Source organism: Nylanderia fulva, unplaced genomic scaffold (assembly GCF_048542155.1).
Source record: "Nylanderia fulva isolate GAGA-0341 unplaced genomic scaffold, ASM4854215v1 Scaffold8, whole genome shotgun sequence".
Lineage (NCBI taxonomy): Eukaryota > Metazoa > Arthropoda > Insecta > Hymenoptera > Formicidae > Nylanderia > Nylanderia fulva.
The window spans coordinates 1521616-1537924 of NW_028190916.1; the positions used below are offsets into that span (position 1 = coordinate 1521616).

The window sequence follows — 16309 nt, forward strand, 5'->3', positions numbered from 1 at the left end:
TACCAAAATGGCAAAACGAAAGCCGATCCATCATAATGCTCGATCTACCCCGGAATAATTTCAGCGCGTGCGCTCATCCCGTACCTAATGCGGCGAATATCTCCATTAAAAGGGGAGCATCGATTCCAGCTGATATCCAACACGCGGGGCAACGGAGTCGGGTTTGTTCTCTCCGAATATATAATCGCTAACAGTCTATTTATTCATACGATGCGGGTCTATGTAATTAATACATATGTAGCTCACGAACTGACCGTGTTGTTGCGTGGCCTCGATTTAATACGCCAAAGGAGAGGAAGAAAAAGACACAGTTTCGTAAACGGCCGACAATAGGGCGATGCATCATGTCCACAACGTAATACGCGATATATAACGACGGTTACATCTACGGCATTTTTCTCAATATCTTTGGCGAGCGTGTCCAGAATTTTTCACATTTTTCAGACTCGCAAAGAGAGTAAGTGACGAGAGTATACGTATAATCGCATTCTATTCGTTTATGTTACGTTTATATAAAACCGTTTAAGACATAAATCATATTTTTAGAGATACCTCACACACAACAAAACCTCATTGTGCGAACTTAATTCATTTCCTTCCGTATTTAATCGAGAATTCGTAATTTCAATTGAGAAATTCAACCGAAACATTATCATTATCATTATTATTAATGATATTCATTCGAAATTCTTTTCGCCGAAATTGAATTCGAAATATCGATATACGCAATGATCAATAGATCAGATCGAATAACCAGAATTAGGTAAATTTGAGAACCGAGATAATAAACAAACATATTTTTGTTTATATCGTCGGGTAACAATTCAACGCAATACGGATGTACGCACCAACACTTTTAATGCGATAGAAGAGTACAATACAACCCTCCTCCCCTCCATCCGCGGATATATACACATATACATTCATGGATTTTCACTGTAAACGGTCTGCTGTTTTGGCGGGGGATATAATGGCAGAATTGTATACTTCGCCCATTATGATCTGGCCGAGGCCAGACTAAAGCCGGGTATTTATGTAATGCGGCCGTGTCGCGCCGTAATGCATGCATTGCGCATCCGTTGACACGGAGTTACAGAGCGTGTTAATTACTAGGCGGCCGTTATGCGTCATAAATTAATATTTCAATTACGATTTCACTAATGCCGTGTGTATACCGTCCCTCAGTGCGATTCATACGTATTCCGACAGTACGAATTTCAACGACCGGGCAAAGAGAGGGGGCTCATACACGTGTACGAAAATTGAATATAAATTATTGTCGATAGCGCAGAGAATGGAAACCTCGTTAATTTCCGAGCGACTCGATTTCGATAATTCGTATGACACCTGTGAATTCAAGTTTGCGGTTGGACATTTGGATATTATCGAACGCGAATAATTGGCCTTCGAAATTACGCGAAGAGCTTTACTAATCTCTAGCCAAGGCTTCTTGAGATTGAAATATTTTCTTCCCCCTTTGATGTTTTATGCCTGTTATATTATTTTCAGTAAGCTTTATAAATATTTTTTCTCATATAAATACATATAAATTTGCAAATAAATTCAAATGTAAAAACGCGATCCGCTGACGTTACTCTTTCACAAAAGTACATCAAAAATATTAAGATTAATGTTTAAACACCTGTTTGCGTAACGCGATGGTCTGCAATTCAAATGCGCTTAACATTTGCATTAGTAAAATAAAAAACCGAATGAATACACAATATATATGTATATATATATATATATATATATATATATATATATACGCTCGCGCATTTGTGGCTGTGTGTAACCTTCGGTCGCGTGACGGGGAACTTGATCGCACGGGACGAGAAAGCATTGTGGCTACATTGTCATTCCGCGGATTCATGAATAAATACCTGCTCGCCCTTAAAAAAAAAAATCCGATTCACGAGAGAGCGTCGCGAAAAAATTCCCCGAGCCAATAGCAGACGACGAAATAAAACATGTGTGCTGGCACCACCCACGGCTGTATATAAATTCTTGCTAGCTTGTTTGCGAATATTTCGGCCACCTGCTCCTAGATTGATATCCGCTCCCTTGCACATCGCAGGACCTATCAAATCGGTGTTGCACGCCGAGCGATCCATAAAGAAGTGCCGATAGTCCAGATTGCGCGATATTTTTCCCTCTTCATATCGATCCTGAGCAAACGGTGTGTGCTACGACATAACTGTGATTAAGTGTACTGCCACTGACAAAATCAACTCAATTATTTCAATCTTTTGTCATTTCCACCGATATCAATTGACGGATAAAAGCACATCAATAATAATGTGGAAGGATATATATATATATATATATATTATAATACGGATATATATATATGTTTATAAATTTCTATAAAACGTGCGGACAAAATTTTTGATTTGTGAATGTAATTTATATTTTATGTATACTATCAGTATTTATCCTCAGATTTATCCCAATATTATAAAATGGGAAATGGATACAATGATGTTTAGTTTGCTCGAAAAACCGTTCATTTTTACTCTCTCTCTTTTTCTCTCTTTCTTTCTCTTCCGTGTAGATGTACAAAATAGAAATATGTATATAGGAAGCTTTTTCCAATAAATTTTACATCGAGTGTGAAGAATAATTGAAATATATAAAAGCGGCTTTTAAAATTTATTCCGACGCGATTGGGAGGATTGCGGACACATCCGACCGTGTGATGCACGATTGTTGTTGACATTACGTAGGCACTGTTAAATTGTGACGCATACACGCTAAAAGTCGTTTAACGAAACATTCACGATGCGCATGCTATATATATATGCAGTCGACTAAAAAGGGAATTCGCGCAGAATTACTGACCGATCTCCAGTTCGACGTGAATTATCCGGTCAGCGTAGGTACATAGAAACGTGTATGTTCTGATACACGCGGAAGAATAAGCGATAGCAATTTTATAATACATGAAAAGTTGAAAAAGCGCGGACAAAATGGAACTTGTTTTATTAATAAACTCTTCAATATCTAACGCAATACCTCGATCAGAACCGAGAGCTCTGATTTATTTCAACGCGTACAAAATGTGTACCTTCGCTATTTTATCCTATTCATGTTGTAATATTAATTTTTTCATTTTTTGCAAACAGATTGTGATGGTTTGTGATGGATGAAATTTTTGTGATTTTATTCAAAGTTGCTAAGAATCAGAGAAAATGCGCGCGGTGGAGTTTCTAAATATTTATATTCTTTCCTATTTTCGAGAATATGAAATATCCAAGGATAATCTTTACAGACACGTTCTATTGTCACGAACAACTTAAAACATAAAAGGATCTGATGAAATAACACTTGATGATTACGAGGAAAAAAGTATTAACAGTTTACTCTATGCTTTCTTAACTTTATATCTGCTACTTTGGTTTTCAAAGGAGAATAGTATAGCAGCAGCTTATCTGACGTACCTTCCGGTTCATTGCCATTTACTGTCCGTAATTCTGTTCGAATAAAAAAGGTTTATAAGTGTAAAGAGCAATTTTCATTAAAAATAAAATATATTTACTTTTTTGTTCTCTTTTATGTTACTATTGACTCGAATTATTATTATTATTATTATTAATATCTTTTTATTTCGCTATCCATAATTAATCGTTAATAAATAATCTGTCATTAATCATTATATTCTAATAAGATTTTAATTATTATAAGTTGAGATTATATTTGTTTATTTGATTATTTATTTATTTGAAAAGTGTCTTTAAATAGCCGTGAAGTCAAGATTGAAGATTAATGCAGTCGATTTTATTTTACAGAATGAATTTCGGCATATTTTAAATTAATCATAATCTCAAAATCTCACGTTTTTTTTTTATAACCCTCGACAAAATTCGATTTTACGAGTATGTCAAGCGCTGTGGGAAACGAAAAGTTGCCAATATAGAGATTGGCTCTCGAGGAACGTGTAACATAAGATAGAATCTCGTACGTAGCGTAAGAGGAGTCGAGAAGTTTAGCGCAAGAGTAATTTGCGCAAACGAACGATGCGTCGAAAGAAGAGTCAAAGAGCGATTTCTGCTGTTCTTCCCGTAAGTGCATCTCTGGGGTAATTGAGTATGGAGCCATTTTGCTTTGAGAAACGATATTTCTAACCGGAGATAGTCAGGAGATACACCAAAGTCCCGCGGGAAATACTGCTCCTTAACGCGAGGTGCGGTTTTCCCTTCCTTCTCTCTCTCTCTCTTTCTCTTACCCCGTCTCCGCCTTCTCGTTTCTCCAGCTTTTTTTCCTTTCCTTTTTTTCACTTGCCTCTTTATCCGGCTGCTTTTAGCAGAAGCCTTTCTGTGTCCACCAAGTAATCGCGTGATCTAAGTGTGGTGGTAGCCGTGCTTTCAACTTTCAACAGATATCTGGCTGCATCGTGCAAGTCTGCTGCATCGCGAAGGATTTCGAACCGTCAAGAGATAGATAAAGCATTCTATATACACACATATATATGTATATATATATATATATCTACATTATGTATATATGTGTATAAATGTAAAATACACAGAAAGATAGTATCAATAACTATTATTGCCTTTATTATTTCTGAAACTATAATAGTGAAAAATTCATTAAACAAAAGTTACATTGTATAGAGAGAGAACTATTGCACAGTAATATAATAAATGTTTAATGGATGGAATTGCTTTGAAATTAGAAAAATCATCTTAATTTTTTAAAATAAAATTATATGATTTTTTTATATGACTTTCTTTTCCATATCGTTCTCGTTTTCCATGTAAATATATTAAAGCATATACAATTTATTATACAATTAATATTTTAGGAGATATTTCATGATTTATTTTGACATATAAGATATGCAATATATCATAAAGCGTATTTGCTTTTTTTTTATTTCTACATTTTTATACACATTTTTATAAAAATAATGAAATAAATTGATTGATATAGAAAATACATAATTATATTTTACAAAATTTTATTTTAAACAATTATGAAACTGCTGCACTTGTGTACAAAGAGTCATCAATCGATTCTATATTCATTATCTCGTAAAACATTTAATGAATATTTTAATGAAAGTAGAGGGTTACAAGGTATTTCACATTTTATTGTTGCAGTAAATCAAAATAAATTATTGTGAAAATTAATAAATTTTTATAATTTTACTTTAACAATGCAAAAATTTTATAATACATTTAAACAAATGAAGATAATCTTTATATCTCCTAAATAATTCGAAACAAAAATTTTATTATCGCTGTTTTTTTGTGCAATGTGTAATTATCGTTAATTAAATTTTCCCCAAACTATTACAGTATCTGGATTAATTATTATATATTAATAATAGTATACACGGTATATATCTACATGTATACGTAATAATTTTGACAATTGCATATACAGAATACCTCATATTCGCCGTAATTATATTTGAAATATTAAGTATTTGATTAATTTAGAATCAAATATTCCGCAAAGAAAATTTGATTTGCCGCTATACTTTCTTGCAACTGTTTAACCTTCAAATTAAAATTCTCTTAAGTCAAGTCTGCTTTAATGTATCAATCAAAATTTTTAATTGCCTATAACAATTGTCATTTCAATCCTAAAAAAAGACGACTATATTCTCAAGTTCAATTTATATCTATAGTAATATTCGCAGTCTATGGAGTAGAGATTACGTGCGCGATACTTAGACATTCCGTGTATATTACGAGATATGTACATGTATATGTAACGAAGGACTAAGGGGAAGAGCCGCGGGGTCAGAGTTTCTCTCGCTTTTGCGGAAACTTCCAAGTTCCGATCCTGCCAGCCGCTTGTGGCAGATCGGTCCGAATTTTAGAAAAGTCAACTTGCGGCTGGAATTGAGTGCTAAGTGATTTCTGCTGTTTCCGGGACGGCAATAATATCGTTGCCGTTTCTTAGTCCACCCTTCTGATCTTATATCTTTGTCTGTGTGTTATACTATCTCCCTATAACAGTGTACAGACAGCCGAAGAGTCGTGGGAAGAAGCGTCACTTCGCGTTTCTCCGTGTCACACAGATCACCTGTCAGAGTTCTCACAGTATATACAGTCATAATGCTTGAGGGAACGCGGTTTCGTCTTGCAAGAAGATCGCGTTACGTATCGATACATAATGACAATCTAAAAGCGGCTTAATGCATATTCGACTTAGAGATATGATTTCCCGACTTACATTAAATACAATTGACGTCTAATCTTATTTGAGAAAGAAAAGAAGAGCAAAGAAAAATGGATAATGATATTTGAGAAAAGTGGCCGTTGTATCGATTGTATCGTTGACATTATATTTAGCAACAGAAACGATAATTTTTGTGTTGTAGTTATAAAATCTGTCGCTTTTTTCCTTTCTCGCAAAGTCATTTTCATCCTTGTGTATAAATAATTGTTTAATATTCGAGAACTAATATATTTGTAGACTTTATACATTATCATGATTGCGATCTCGATTTTTCCGTAAGTAAAGCACGTTCAACGTGCCAACTATCGCCATATGCTGTGCGGAACACTTCAGACCATGCACTCGCATCCTTAATCGTATGCGCGTTTTTCCACGTTCGCGGGAAAGAGCCTATCACCTCTTCTCTCGGGAACTATCACGGAATTCGCTAGCTTCAGTTATAAATAGAGCGCGGCTTGAGAACGCTCGAGTCAGTGCCGGCGAACGTGACTGAACAATGATGTCTCCGAGTGTTTTAAAGCGGCCTGGCGTCCCACTTTAACAACCAAGGGGCCGTGGTCGTTTATAACATTGTACATACACGTGCATATACATACGTATGAACATATATGTGACCCCGCGCGAGAGGAGAATTAATTCCGCCGGCACTTAAAATATTTGCTAGATCTCTCGGACTCTTTGAGAGTTCCTTCTCTCACGAATTCGTCGCGCCAGCATTTTTGCGGAAATCATTACCATCGATCATTTTTGGATGACTTGGGCTTTTTTGATGACCTCCTCTGCTTCGGTTCTCTTTTATTAAATTATAGTATAATATTTGAATACATTATTACTATGGAATTAATTTAGTACAGTTTCAACATAGTTTGTTTTCTTTCTGATAAAATTATAATTATTTCTCAAATGGCGTGTGCTAACCATTGAAAAAGAGATAACCGAATTTACTTTGTTGATTCATAGATTAAAAAATGTATGTATATGATCGGGCACAAGAGGACGAAATAAATACCATCAATCGTGAGATGTTAAAAAATTGCAGATGTCACAGCATGTCTTATGCGAGACGGGACAAATAAGTTCAAGCGCTACCGCAATGTTACACGCGATAGGTCACTTGGGTGTCCTTCCTCTTGTAGAAATCTTTATACGACAATGCAGAGAGTTGAAAACGGGTTGGACGAGAAATGTGTGGCGAGAGAACAAGAGGAGGAGGAAGAAAGAAAAATCGGGTTATCGAAAGAAAAAAAGTAAAAACGAAAGAAAGCGCTTTGCCCAGGGTTAAATAGAGAAAGAGCAGGCAAGGGAACGAAGAGAGAGAGAGAGAGAGAGGGAGAAGGCAAAAAGAACATGCTCCGTTTTTGCTAATTTACTAAAAGATCTTTCCGACTTGCGGCTCGCGAGGCTATTAATTCGCTGCGCGCGAAACGCGATATGTCCTTTCCATTTTGGTGCGCGACTTATTCCTTCTCCTCTCGTGTCTCGCTTTTTCGAAGGGCTGATTAATTGCGTTACTATCCTTATAAATTGCTTTGTTTGCATTAGTTCTGCCGTACCGAACGAATGCCCCGCGCTAATGGATCGCTTCAGCCGGAATAATCATTGCAAAGCACTCGCCCGCCGACAGAGACGGATCGCGAGGATGGTGATATCATCTTGGATAAATGATTGTATTCGCATTAACGGATGCCGTAATGATTCACATTTTTCTTGCCGTTGATACGACCTTGATGGCGTATAAATATTATGTTCGGGGGAACGAGAGAGGGAGGTATAAGAAATATAAAAAGATGTACGACCGAATCTTACGATCGATTATGACGCTATACAGATCGCAAAAGTATCTCCTTTCTACTTTTGTGTTTTTGACGTAAAATGCTCCATTATAATTTAAAATTTATAATATCGACGTAATTTCTGAAAGATTTCTTTTCAACTTTGAAAGGAAAGACGGAATGTTGCGCTTTAGGATCGCCACGAGAGCTTCATAGCGTTTGCACCGCGGTCGAATTTCAACTTCTTGCTCGCGTATAGTCAGTTGCTCTACACACCGAATCGCTTTATTTTCTACAACAATGGCCACACAATAAACCGGTATATTACACTCTCCGGTACATGTACCTCTGCGGATAAAGAAAAAAGAAAAAAAATGGAGAAAGAGAGAGAGAGAGAGAGGCGCTCTCCCTCTCTCTCTCGCATTACATCGAGTTACGGGATACAATGGGGTCCCCAAAGCATAAAACTGGTCGAGAATGTTCGTGCGCTCTTTTGTACCGGCGGTATAACTCAAGTGTCATGCCGTTATTTAACCATAGATACGACAGGTCTTTGCATTCTCCCCCGTATGTCCTCGCCCGCCCACCCAAGAGCAGAAATCCCGCTGGCCCGACTAACGTAAAAGTTAATTGAAAAACAGGAAATTAAATTTTCGCTATTCCCGCCAGTCGCGCGAAAGCCGGTCGGAAGCTTCTCGGATAATAGGAGCCAATGTATGTCTGCCTTTGGTCGATAACTTCTCTATAAATTATCGCATTTGCTTAATCATTCGCCGTCTGATCCACCGGATGGGTAGAGAAAAAAAGACTTTATGGTGCATCATTTTTGTATTCGCGTCAATGCAAATAGATGAGAGGAATGGAAAATCCATCTTGCAATGTTCCCGCTATTCAACGTTTTCCGATTATAAGTCGCGTATTTTTTACTATCCGCTTGAATTATTATGTATTTCTCGTCCGTGAAATTTTTTGTCCCGAAAAAACGTCAAAGTATAATTTAATTCCTCGAGTTTGGCACTCTCCAGTAGTGCGAAAACCAGATCGATACGCAAACCGACGGCTTCATTTTGGAAATAAGAAAACTTTTCATTCGCGCGCGCACACTCCCTCGCCTCGGGGAACTAGTGTCAGATGGTGAATTTCATTATCGACAAGACCCGATATCTCTACATTAAAATCGTTTCGCCGCGAGACACATCGACGTTCGGGAAAACTCGCGGCGTCGATTGGATACTTGTCGGACACACTGTCAAATATCACTAAAACTTTGCGTTACTTCGTCCGTCTGCGTGCGCAAGTGTGCGCGTTACATCATTTCTCCCAACTTTCGAATTTTGCCAGATGTCTTGTATATTACTTTTCTTTTACAGGTTGTTCTTGCGTTGTATATAGCAGCTCGGACAGGCCTCAAGGTGGCACTTTTACATCCCCCAATTTTCCCAGACGATACCCGCCGAACATCGATTGCCTTCTTTACACGTTCATCGGTCATCCAGATGAGATCATCGCTTTAACGTTTCATCAGTTTAACATTCATCGTATTTGGCCCGAGTAAGTAATATAAATTTGAGGAGCAAACATTTAAAATCTTCTATTTCATTTGCATCTCATCTTTGATTAAAGGAAAATCGATTACGTTATACCTACGACGGAATTTAAAGGAGGAAAGACATGAAAATCATCTTGTTTTTGGGTTATTTTAATCTTTAACTAAAAGTTCAAAATAATTTTTTATATTTAATGAATATTTGTTAGAGATCGCTTTCTATTACAATAACACAATGTTATATATATTATGCTATATCACAATTTTATATAACAATATTATTTTAAATCAAATAAACTTTTAATAAAGCAAACAAAAATTTGCAAAATTAATGTCCAAAACTGATATTTTCAGTAAAAATTAGAAATAACTATATAATATAAATGTAAAAAAAAAAATAAAAATAAATTATATAAATTAATTAAGTTTGAAATAAAATTGTATTGTTTTTTTATTTATTTTATATAAAAATAGATATTAAAAAAATATATATACATATTTTTTGTATTAGACTTATTAGTTTTAAGTTGCAGAATTTTCATATGTGAGAGATTTGTATATGACAAATATATACAAAATCAGTTGAATTATTCATATTCTGTAAATGAATATTTCAAAACAAAATGTCAAATTATATCGATGTTGAAATCACATGATATATGTATCGGTTTACAAAATCCGAATCTAATTTTCTTGCGTATATTTTGAAAGAAATGATAAAGATAAAAAAACACAAATAAAATAGAAATAGAAAAATCGACATACACACACACAAGTATTATAGAATCACATACATAATATATTATGTAAAAAAATACTAAACTTCTTTCTCTCTAGTTATATTTTTTTAAAAATCCGAAAAAGCTTTCACGCAAACTTTAAGAACTTAATATAAATCAATTTAATGTATAAATACACAACAAATGCATGAGATGAGAAAAGTAGATTTGTGAGTAAACTAATTAACAATAATTAAATCATATCACATCAATTCTAATAAAATGTAGCATTTAATTGCTAAAACATATGAAATGATTTACAGAAGATCCGTGTTAATTTTGACACTTTTGCTCCACATAATATTGATTTATGTTTATTGAATATAATATGGATTAAAAATATTATAAATTCAAGTATTTTAAAATTTACATGCGCATCTATCGAAACTATGCTCTTTAAAAGCTGTATGGAAACATCAGTTTTTAAATGTCCTGCGCTTTAATTACATTTACCACAGCACAGCAATTTTAATACAATTTGTAAATTTTTCGCGCTCCTAATTTGCGACGTTAAGTGCAATCAGGCGTACGATATAACGCGTCGCTTTCATAAATAGATTGTAATTAGACAGGTCGCCAGTTTCTGGCCAGTGCTCGGAACTGGCAGACAGTATTATGTCAACAGATAAATTATCTACGCACAGAGTGATCTGCCCTTCTACCTAATTCGGACCTTTGGTTGTCCGGCGAAGTCTATTCGCGGTTGTCTGCCACCAATGGAATGCAGACATATGTTCCGTATGTTAAATTATACTCCGATATGGTCGTGCACGCGAATATATATATATATATATATATATAGACATATACATTAAGAATATAGAGGAAGAGAGAGAAAGCATAAACTAGGATTACTAACGTAGCACGTAATACTGCAAGTGGACGATGTTGATTCCGACATGTCGACAGTTCTGTTGGTTAAGAACAGTGAATGCGGTTCTCGAGATATTGAGACACGTTCCATTAATCTCTAAGTAAAATGATCGTGAACATCTATTTTTATTTTTATCGCTCGGTCAATGACCCATCGTCGATTTTTATTTCCGTAAACATGATTACGGACATCGCGATATTTTTTCCCTCGGAGAAATTGCGCTCGTTCACGAGGGAATTCCGAGCGAGATATCTCGGTTCGCCAAAAATCCAGTGCCCGGAATCCCTGAGACATAGTAATACGATTTTAAGAGTGTTCCGGGTCACGCCGTGCAAAGGCAGGCGGAAAGTAAAACGCTCATAGCGGGGGAGTTTCTTTTAACGACCGTTCGCTTCATTAACCTCGTATCAAGGGTGATTAAATTCCTAATGCATTAGCCGCCGATTCAAATTTTTTCCAAGAATTGTTTCCACTCTAAGTATCCGTGTGCGGATCTATTAGACGAGAACATTTTCCAACAAAGTGTGAGCGAGATCTCTCTGTAGAGAAGCATTAAATTTATTCAATTATATTACAATGATCCAATTCTTTCGACGATTCGTTCGTTAAGAGAATAGCATTATCGAATTAATTCACGATATGGAATTAAAATCGATAAATTTCTTCGATATCTTGGGTATCGATTGTTATACGATTGTTATACGATTTTATACGTAGAAATGTGCGGTATGTAATGAGTGTTGCGTGAAATTGAATTCGGGATGCGATTCGTCCCAAGGTGAGAACGAAAGAGGGAACGAGTGCCGTGACTTACGACATGAGTCCCGGTAGTGCTCGAGTAAAGCTAGTAGCCAATTTGTAGCGCGTTACGTACTTCCGTTACCTGGGGAAAAGCGCGATGCGACGGTAACGCAATCGTGTAAATCATGCATCGTATCAACGAGTGGCCTGCAAAACTTGTAAACCGCCATTTCATTGCCCGCAAGAGAAACTTAACCCACGGATAAAGATTTAACGAGAATTCTTTTTCCGCGACGCAAGTTTCTCCGAGTGTCACTCCGGGGAAACCGTACTCGATTTATCGCATGAGCAGCAATTACATTCGAAAGAATTCGTAAAACAGGCGGGTATATGTACGTAGAAAATTAGATGGCCGCGCTCTTCGGAAAGCGGGCGCTAAATGCGCTTTAAATCTAGCTTTACTTTAATAATCTATGTACATTCATCGGGGATTTCGCTCGCGCTTTTCGTGGAATTTACGTTGCGCCTGAATGCAGTGTTTTAGGATCCGAAACGAGCGTAAGTCCGCTGCAGCGCGAGACGTTTACTTCACCTGTACCGCAATTTATTGCAGGTAGGAATTTAACGTAGAGTAGGAGTCTCTTTCCTCTCTTGGCAAAAGACTGAAGCTCGCGCGGACGCGCAAGATATATATTTTAAATACACGTTAAACAAAAATGCGCTCTTTTCTATCAAGTGTCTAGAGATTCTTCAACCTTACGTTTCATGTATAAAAATATTAATGCCTTTTTTATTAATCAATAATTATTATCTTATTATTAACAAACTCGATTAATAATAAATATTATGACAGAGATATATTATTCCGCTACCATATATTCACAATTGAGCTGCGACACACTCTGGCAGTGCAATTTTACGCACGCATCTTACCTCGGACAAAAGATACTTACTTTGATTAAAAACAAAGTTTTATGCCACGAACACAAGGCGTCCTGCCCTCGTTCGCTCACATTCGCCTCGCGTCAAGTCCCACGATAGCATAGGGTGGCAAAAGGTTCTTGCACCTCGGTCGCATCGCATGCAACGGCGTGCCTGATTGCACGACGTTGTTCCCTTGACACTCGGCCGCAGTGACCTGCCAGCTCGATTGCAGCAGCAACTGTAACGCGGAACGCGCGACAAGACACGACACAAGCTCCGCGACACCGGTTGCGTTGTATGCAGTTTCGTTGCTGTCAACCCCTTTCGCGTTACCCCCTTTTTAGTCTCACCCTCCCCGATATCGCGCGGTATCTAGAAGCTCTGCTCTCGTGAAAATTCGACGAGCAATGTGACTCACGCCGGATCCAAATTCGCGTACCGAAATTTCCGTTCGAGGGATCCACGGCGGCTGAAGTTTCGTTCGCCGGTTGGTTTGCGAGGTAACTTGGCGCGGGTTAGCAAAGTCATGCGGGAACAGGAAGAAGGAGAGGAAGGGCGGACGGGTCGCGAGTTCAGGATGGAGGAAAGTTATGGTCGACGGGAAGGGTTGGTAGATGCTCCCCCGAGGATACGTCAAGGAAGAGGACAGGAGGAGTTGGGGGCCCGCAGATTTTATTTTCACCGTCGCGCGCGCGCGAGAACTCCGGTTTCCCGGTTCTTATGTGCGAACGAAGAATATGAATCTCCCTTTTGTGAACTGAAAGCGCGGTTGCACTTTCCGCTTGCTAAAATCCGTCACATTTGCGGGGGTAATGTAATATCGCCGATTCGCCATCGAATAGATGCACCGTAGAATGACACGGCGAAAGATAGCCTTTAAGCGGGGAAAAATTCGCGCATGATCGATCTCCGCGCGTCGTCGCGCGGGATAAGTAACGTCGTCGATCGTCGTCTCTCGAGCGAGCTGTCAAACGATCCGTGAATCGCGTTTCGGCGATCGCCGCGCGAGCGGCCCGCGGCGCGTTTACGTATGCAAATGTTGCGCGCTTGCGGACGGAGGATTTCTGCTATCGCGCATTATGCATCGAACTGCGATGTCGGCCGGCGGAACTTCCGACAGGCAAGACGGACCGCCGCAAATGCAAACGGCAAACAACAATCCCGGAGCAACGAAGCTTTGCGAAGCCGTTTGCTACAAATCGCTCGAGCGATCATTTCGGTAGTTACATTACCATCGTCAGTTACAGCCCGTCGGAAATTTCCGCGGTTCGCTTTTCGGACGTTTACCTATATTCCTGTCGAAGCGTCCCTCGGGCACGTAACCTCTCTCCAGAGAAATCGAAACGACCGGTCGTTTCGCTAATCCAGAGAATATATATACGCGCGCTCGCGAAGGATCAGCTGATTCGTTCGGTTGACATTTCGAGGATTACTTTTTTTTTTTTTTTTCACCGCCTCAACCTCGTTACTCGTCTCATTTTCACGCGAATAATAGTGTTACTCTCGTTGAAATTTTATTTTTCCTCAGTATATATTTGAGTAGTTAATTGAAAAATTTTCCAGGAGAGAAACAGAAAGAGCTCCCGATGCCAAAGTCGACGCTCCGCTTGGTTATTTCTGTTAAATCCCATCGAGACTTGTTGGCGAAACGTAATGGAAAAAGAATCTCGCTCGTACTTTTTCCGCAAAGTCGCGGACCGAATGAAAGTCTGTATACGCCGTGCAGATTAATATTTTCGCGAAAGCGGAAGCTAGTTGAATCCACCCCGCGCCGATTTATACCAAGCACGCGCGCGCGTTATTCCCCGGGTGTACTCCTTGAGCGAGATTCTATTTACAAATCCTCCCACCGTCGACGGTCATAAATCGATTCTACTACTTCTAAGGTCGCGCGTCCAAGACCCCCGCGCACCACGGGTCCAATATTAAAGCCGCCTATGGAGATGGTCCCTATTAATATGGCGTGCTCGAGCGCGCGCGCGCGCGAAGCGCATGGCGATCGTTTGCAGGGTGCCGCGTGTGTCCTAAAGCTTAGAAAATCCCTCGGAGAAGAGAGGAAACTTCCGCTTTATATCCAGGGACGCCGATAGTAAGCCGCTTCCTCTACGAGTTATATACGAGCAAGAGATACTGCTTGAAGTTTCCGGCGCAAACTAAGGATCTCCTAATGGATACCCCACGGGTTCTAACTATTAAATGAGCGCGCGCGATAGGGCCCTTCGAATACGACCGGGCTCTCGCGAATGCAACACGAATATCGGTGAATTGACATTTCTTAATTACATATCGATTTTGTCTCCCCCGCGACTGACTAAATTATTATGTTCTGCTTTCGACGCCGATAAATAATTTCGAGCTTTAATGATTTTCCCGCGGTTTTTATTTATAGAACCGATTATCATTTTAGTATACGCTTAGTTAATTTATTCGTTGAAATTCGTTGCTATTTTATGCTAAATCGGTTTATATCAATTCTTGAAATTCGGAAGACTTTTTCCTGCGACTCGTTTTAACGAATTATATTTATATCTATAAATAACGGTGAATTTTTTTAATTTATTTTATTTTCTTCTTTTTTATCATTTCTCATATACGATTAGAGTATTTCGTAAATATATTTTATACTTTGTGTCTCGATCATTTGTTTCAAAGTATCAATTTAAAAATGTAAATAAATTGATGTTGCTTTTGCATTTGCCTTTTATATGAAGATTTCCTACAAACAATTTTTCGCGCTGAAAATATTAATTATCAAAGACGAAAAAAAAACATTTATTTTTGTAACGTATTTTTATAAATTATACAACATACAATTTTATTTGACGTTTAATAAATTTAATTATTTTTATTTTGCAGCATTTGTTCATATTTCTATCATATTTTTGAATATACGCACATATGTATTCGTATACCATGTTATATATACATTACTAGAGAGTCGGTTTCAAAGACAATTTCTCAGACCTCAATTTTCGTTCGCTTTACAGAAAGACCGTATGTTCGAGAGTTTGAAACAATATTCCCAAAATATCTGTGACACAGTTTGACAGCGAGCAGTCTCCAGTAAATATTCGTACAAAATATAAATGTTTAGTTTGAACTTTCGGCGCGCGAGGAGGAAACTGAGAGATGTAGCACGGTGGTGTGTCTCTTTCCCGCTGTTCGTATCGCCAACAAGATCTAGTATCTTGTATGGAACGGTCCCGGATGTCCGCTAAGAGTTTTGGAATTACGTGTAACTTTGTTCGTTTAGCGCAATTTCACGCAACTCGCGGTCGTCAGCGGACTATCTTGGCACGGTATCTGGCAATGCGGACGCCTGAGAGACGAACAAGGCGGTTTGGCGTCGCGCTGTAACATGGAAACGCGCGCGGCCACTTCGGAAGGAGAGGAAACCTCGAGTTTGCGGCGGAGAACACTGTACATAGCCAGAACATCGGCTTTCACGTAACGGCCGAATACCTAGACGGCCGAGTCG

General features: G+C 38.3%; 1 protein-coding gene across 1 annotated transcript in view; it reads left to right on the top strand.

The window, feature by feature from the left end:
• Sol1 (CUB domain-containing protein Sol1) overlaps positions 1–16309 on the top strand; it is a 269862-nt gene that overhangs the window by 46419 nt on the left and 207134 nt on the right. Inside the window, exon 3 of the mRNA XM_029311762.2 lies at positions 9338–9518. Coding sequence (XP_029167595.1) covers positions 9338–9518 — 181 coding nt within the window. The remainder of the gene's footprint in view (positions 1–9337; positions 9519–16309) is intronic.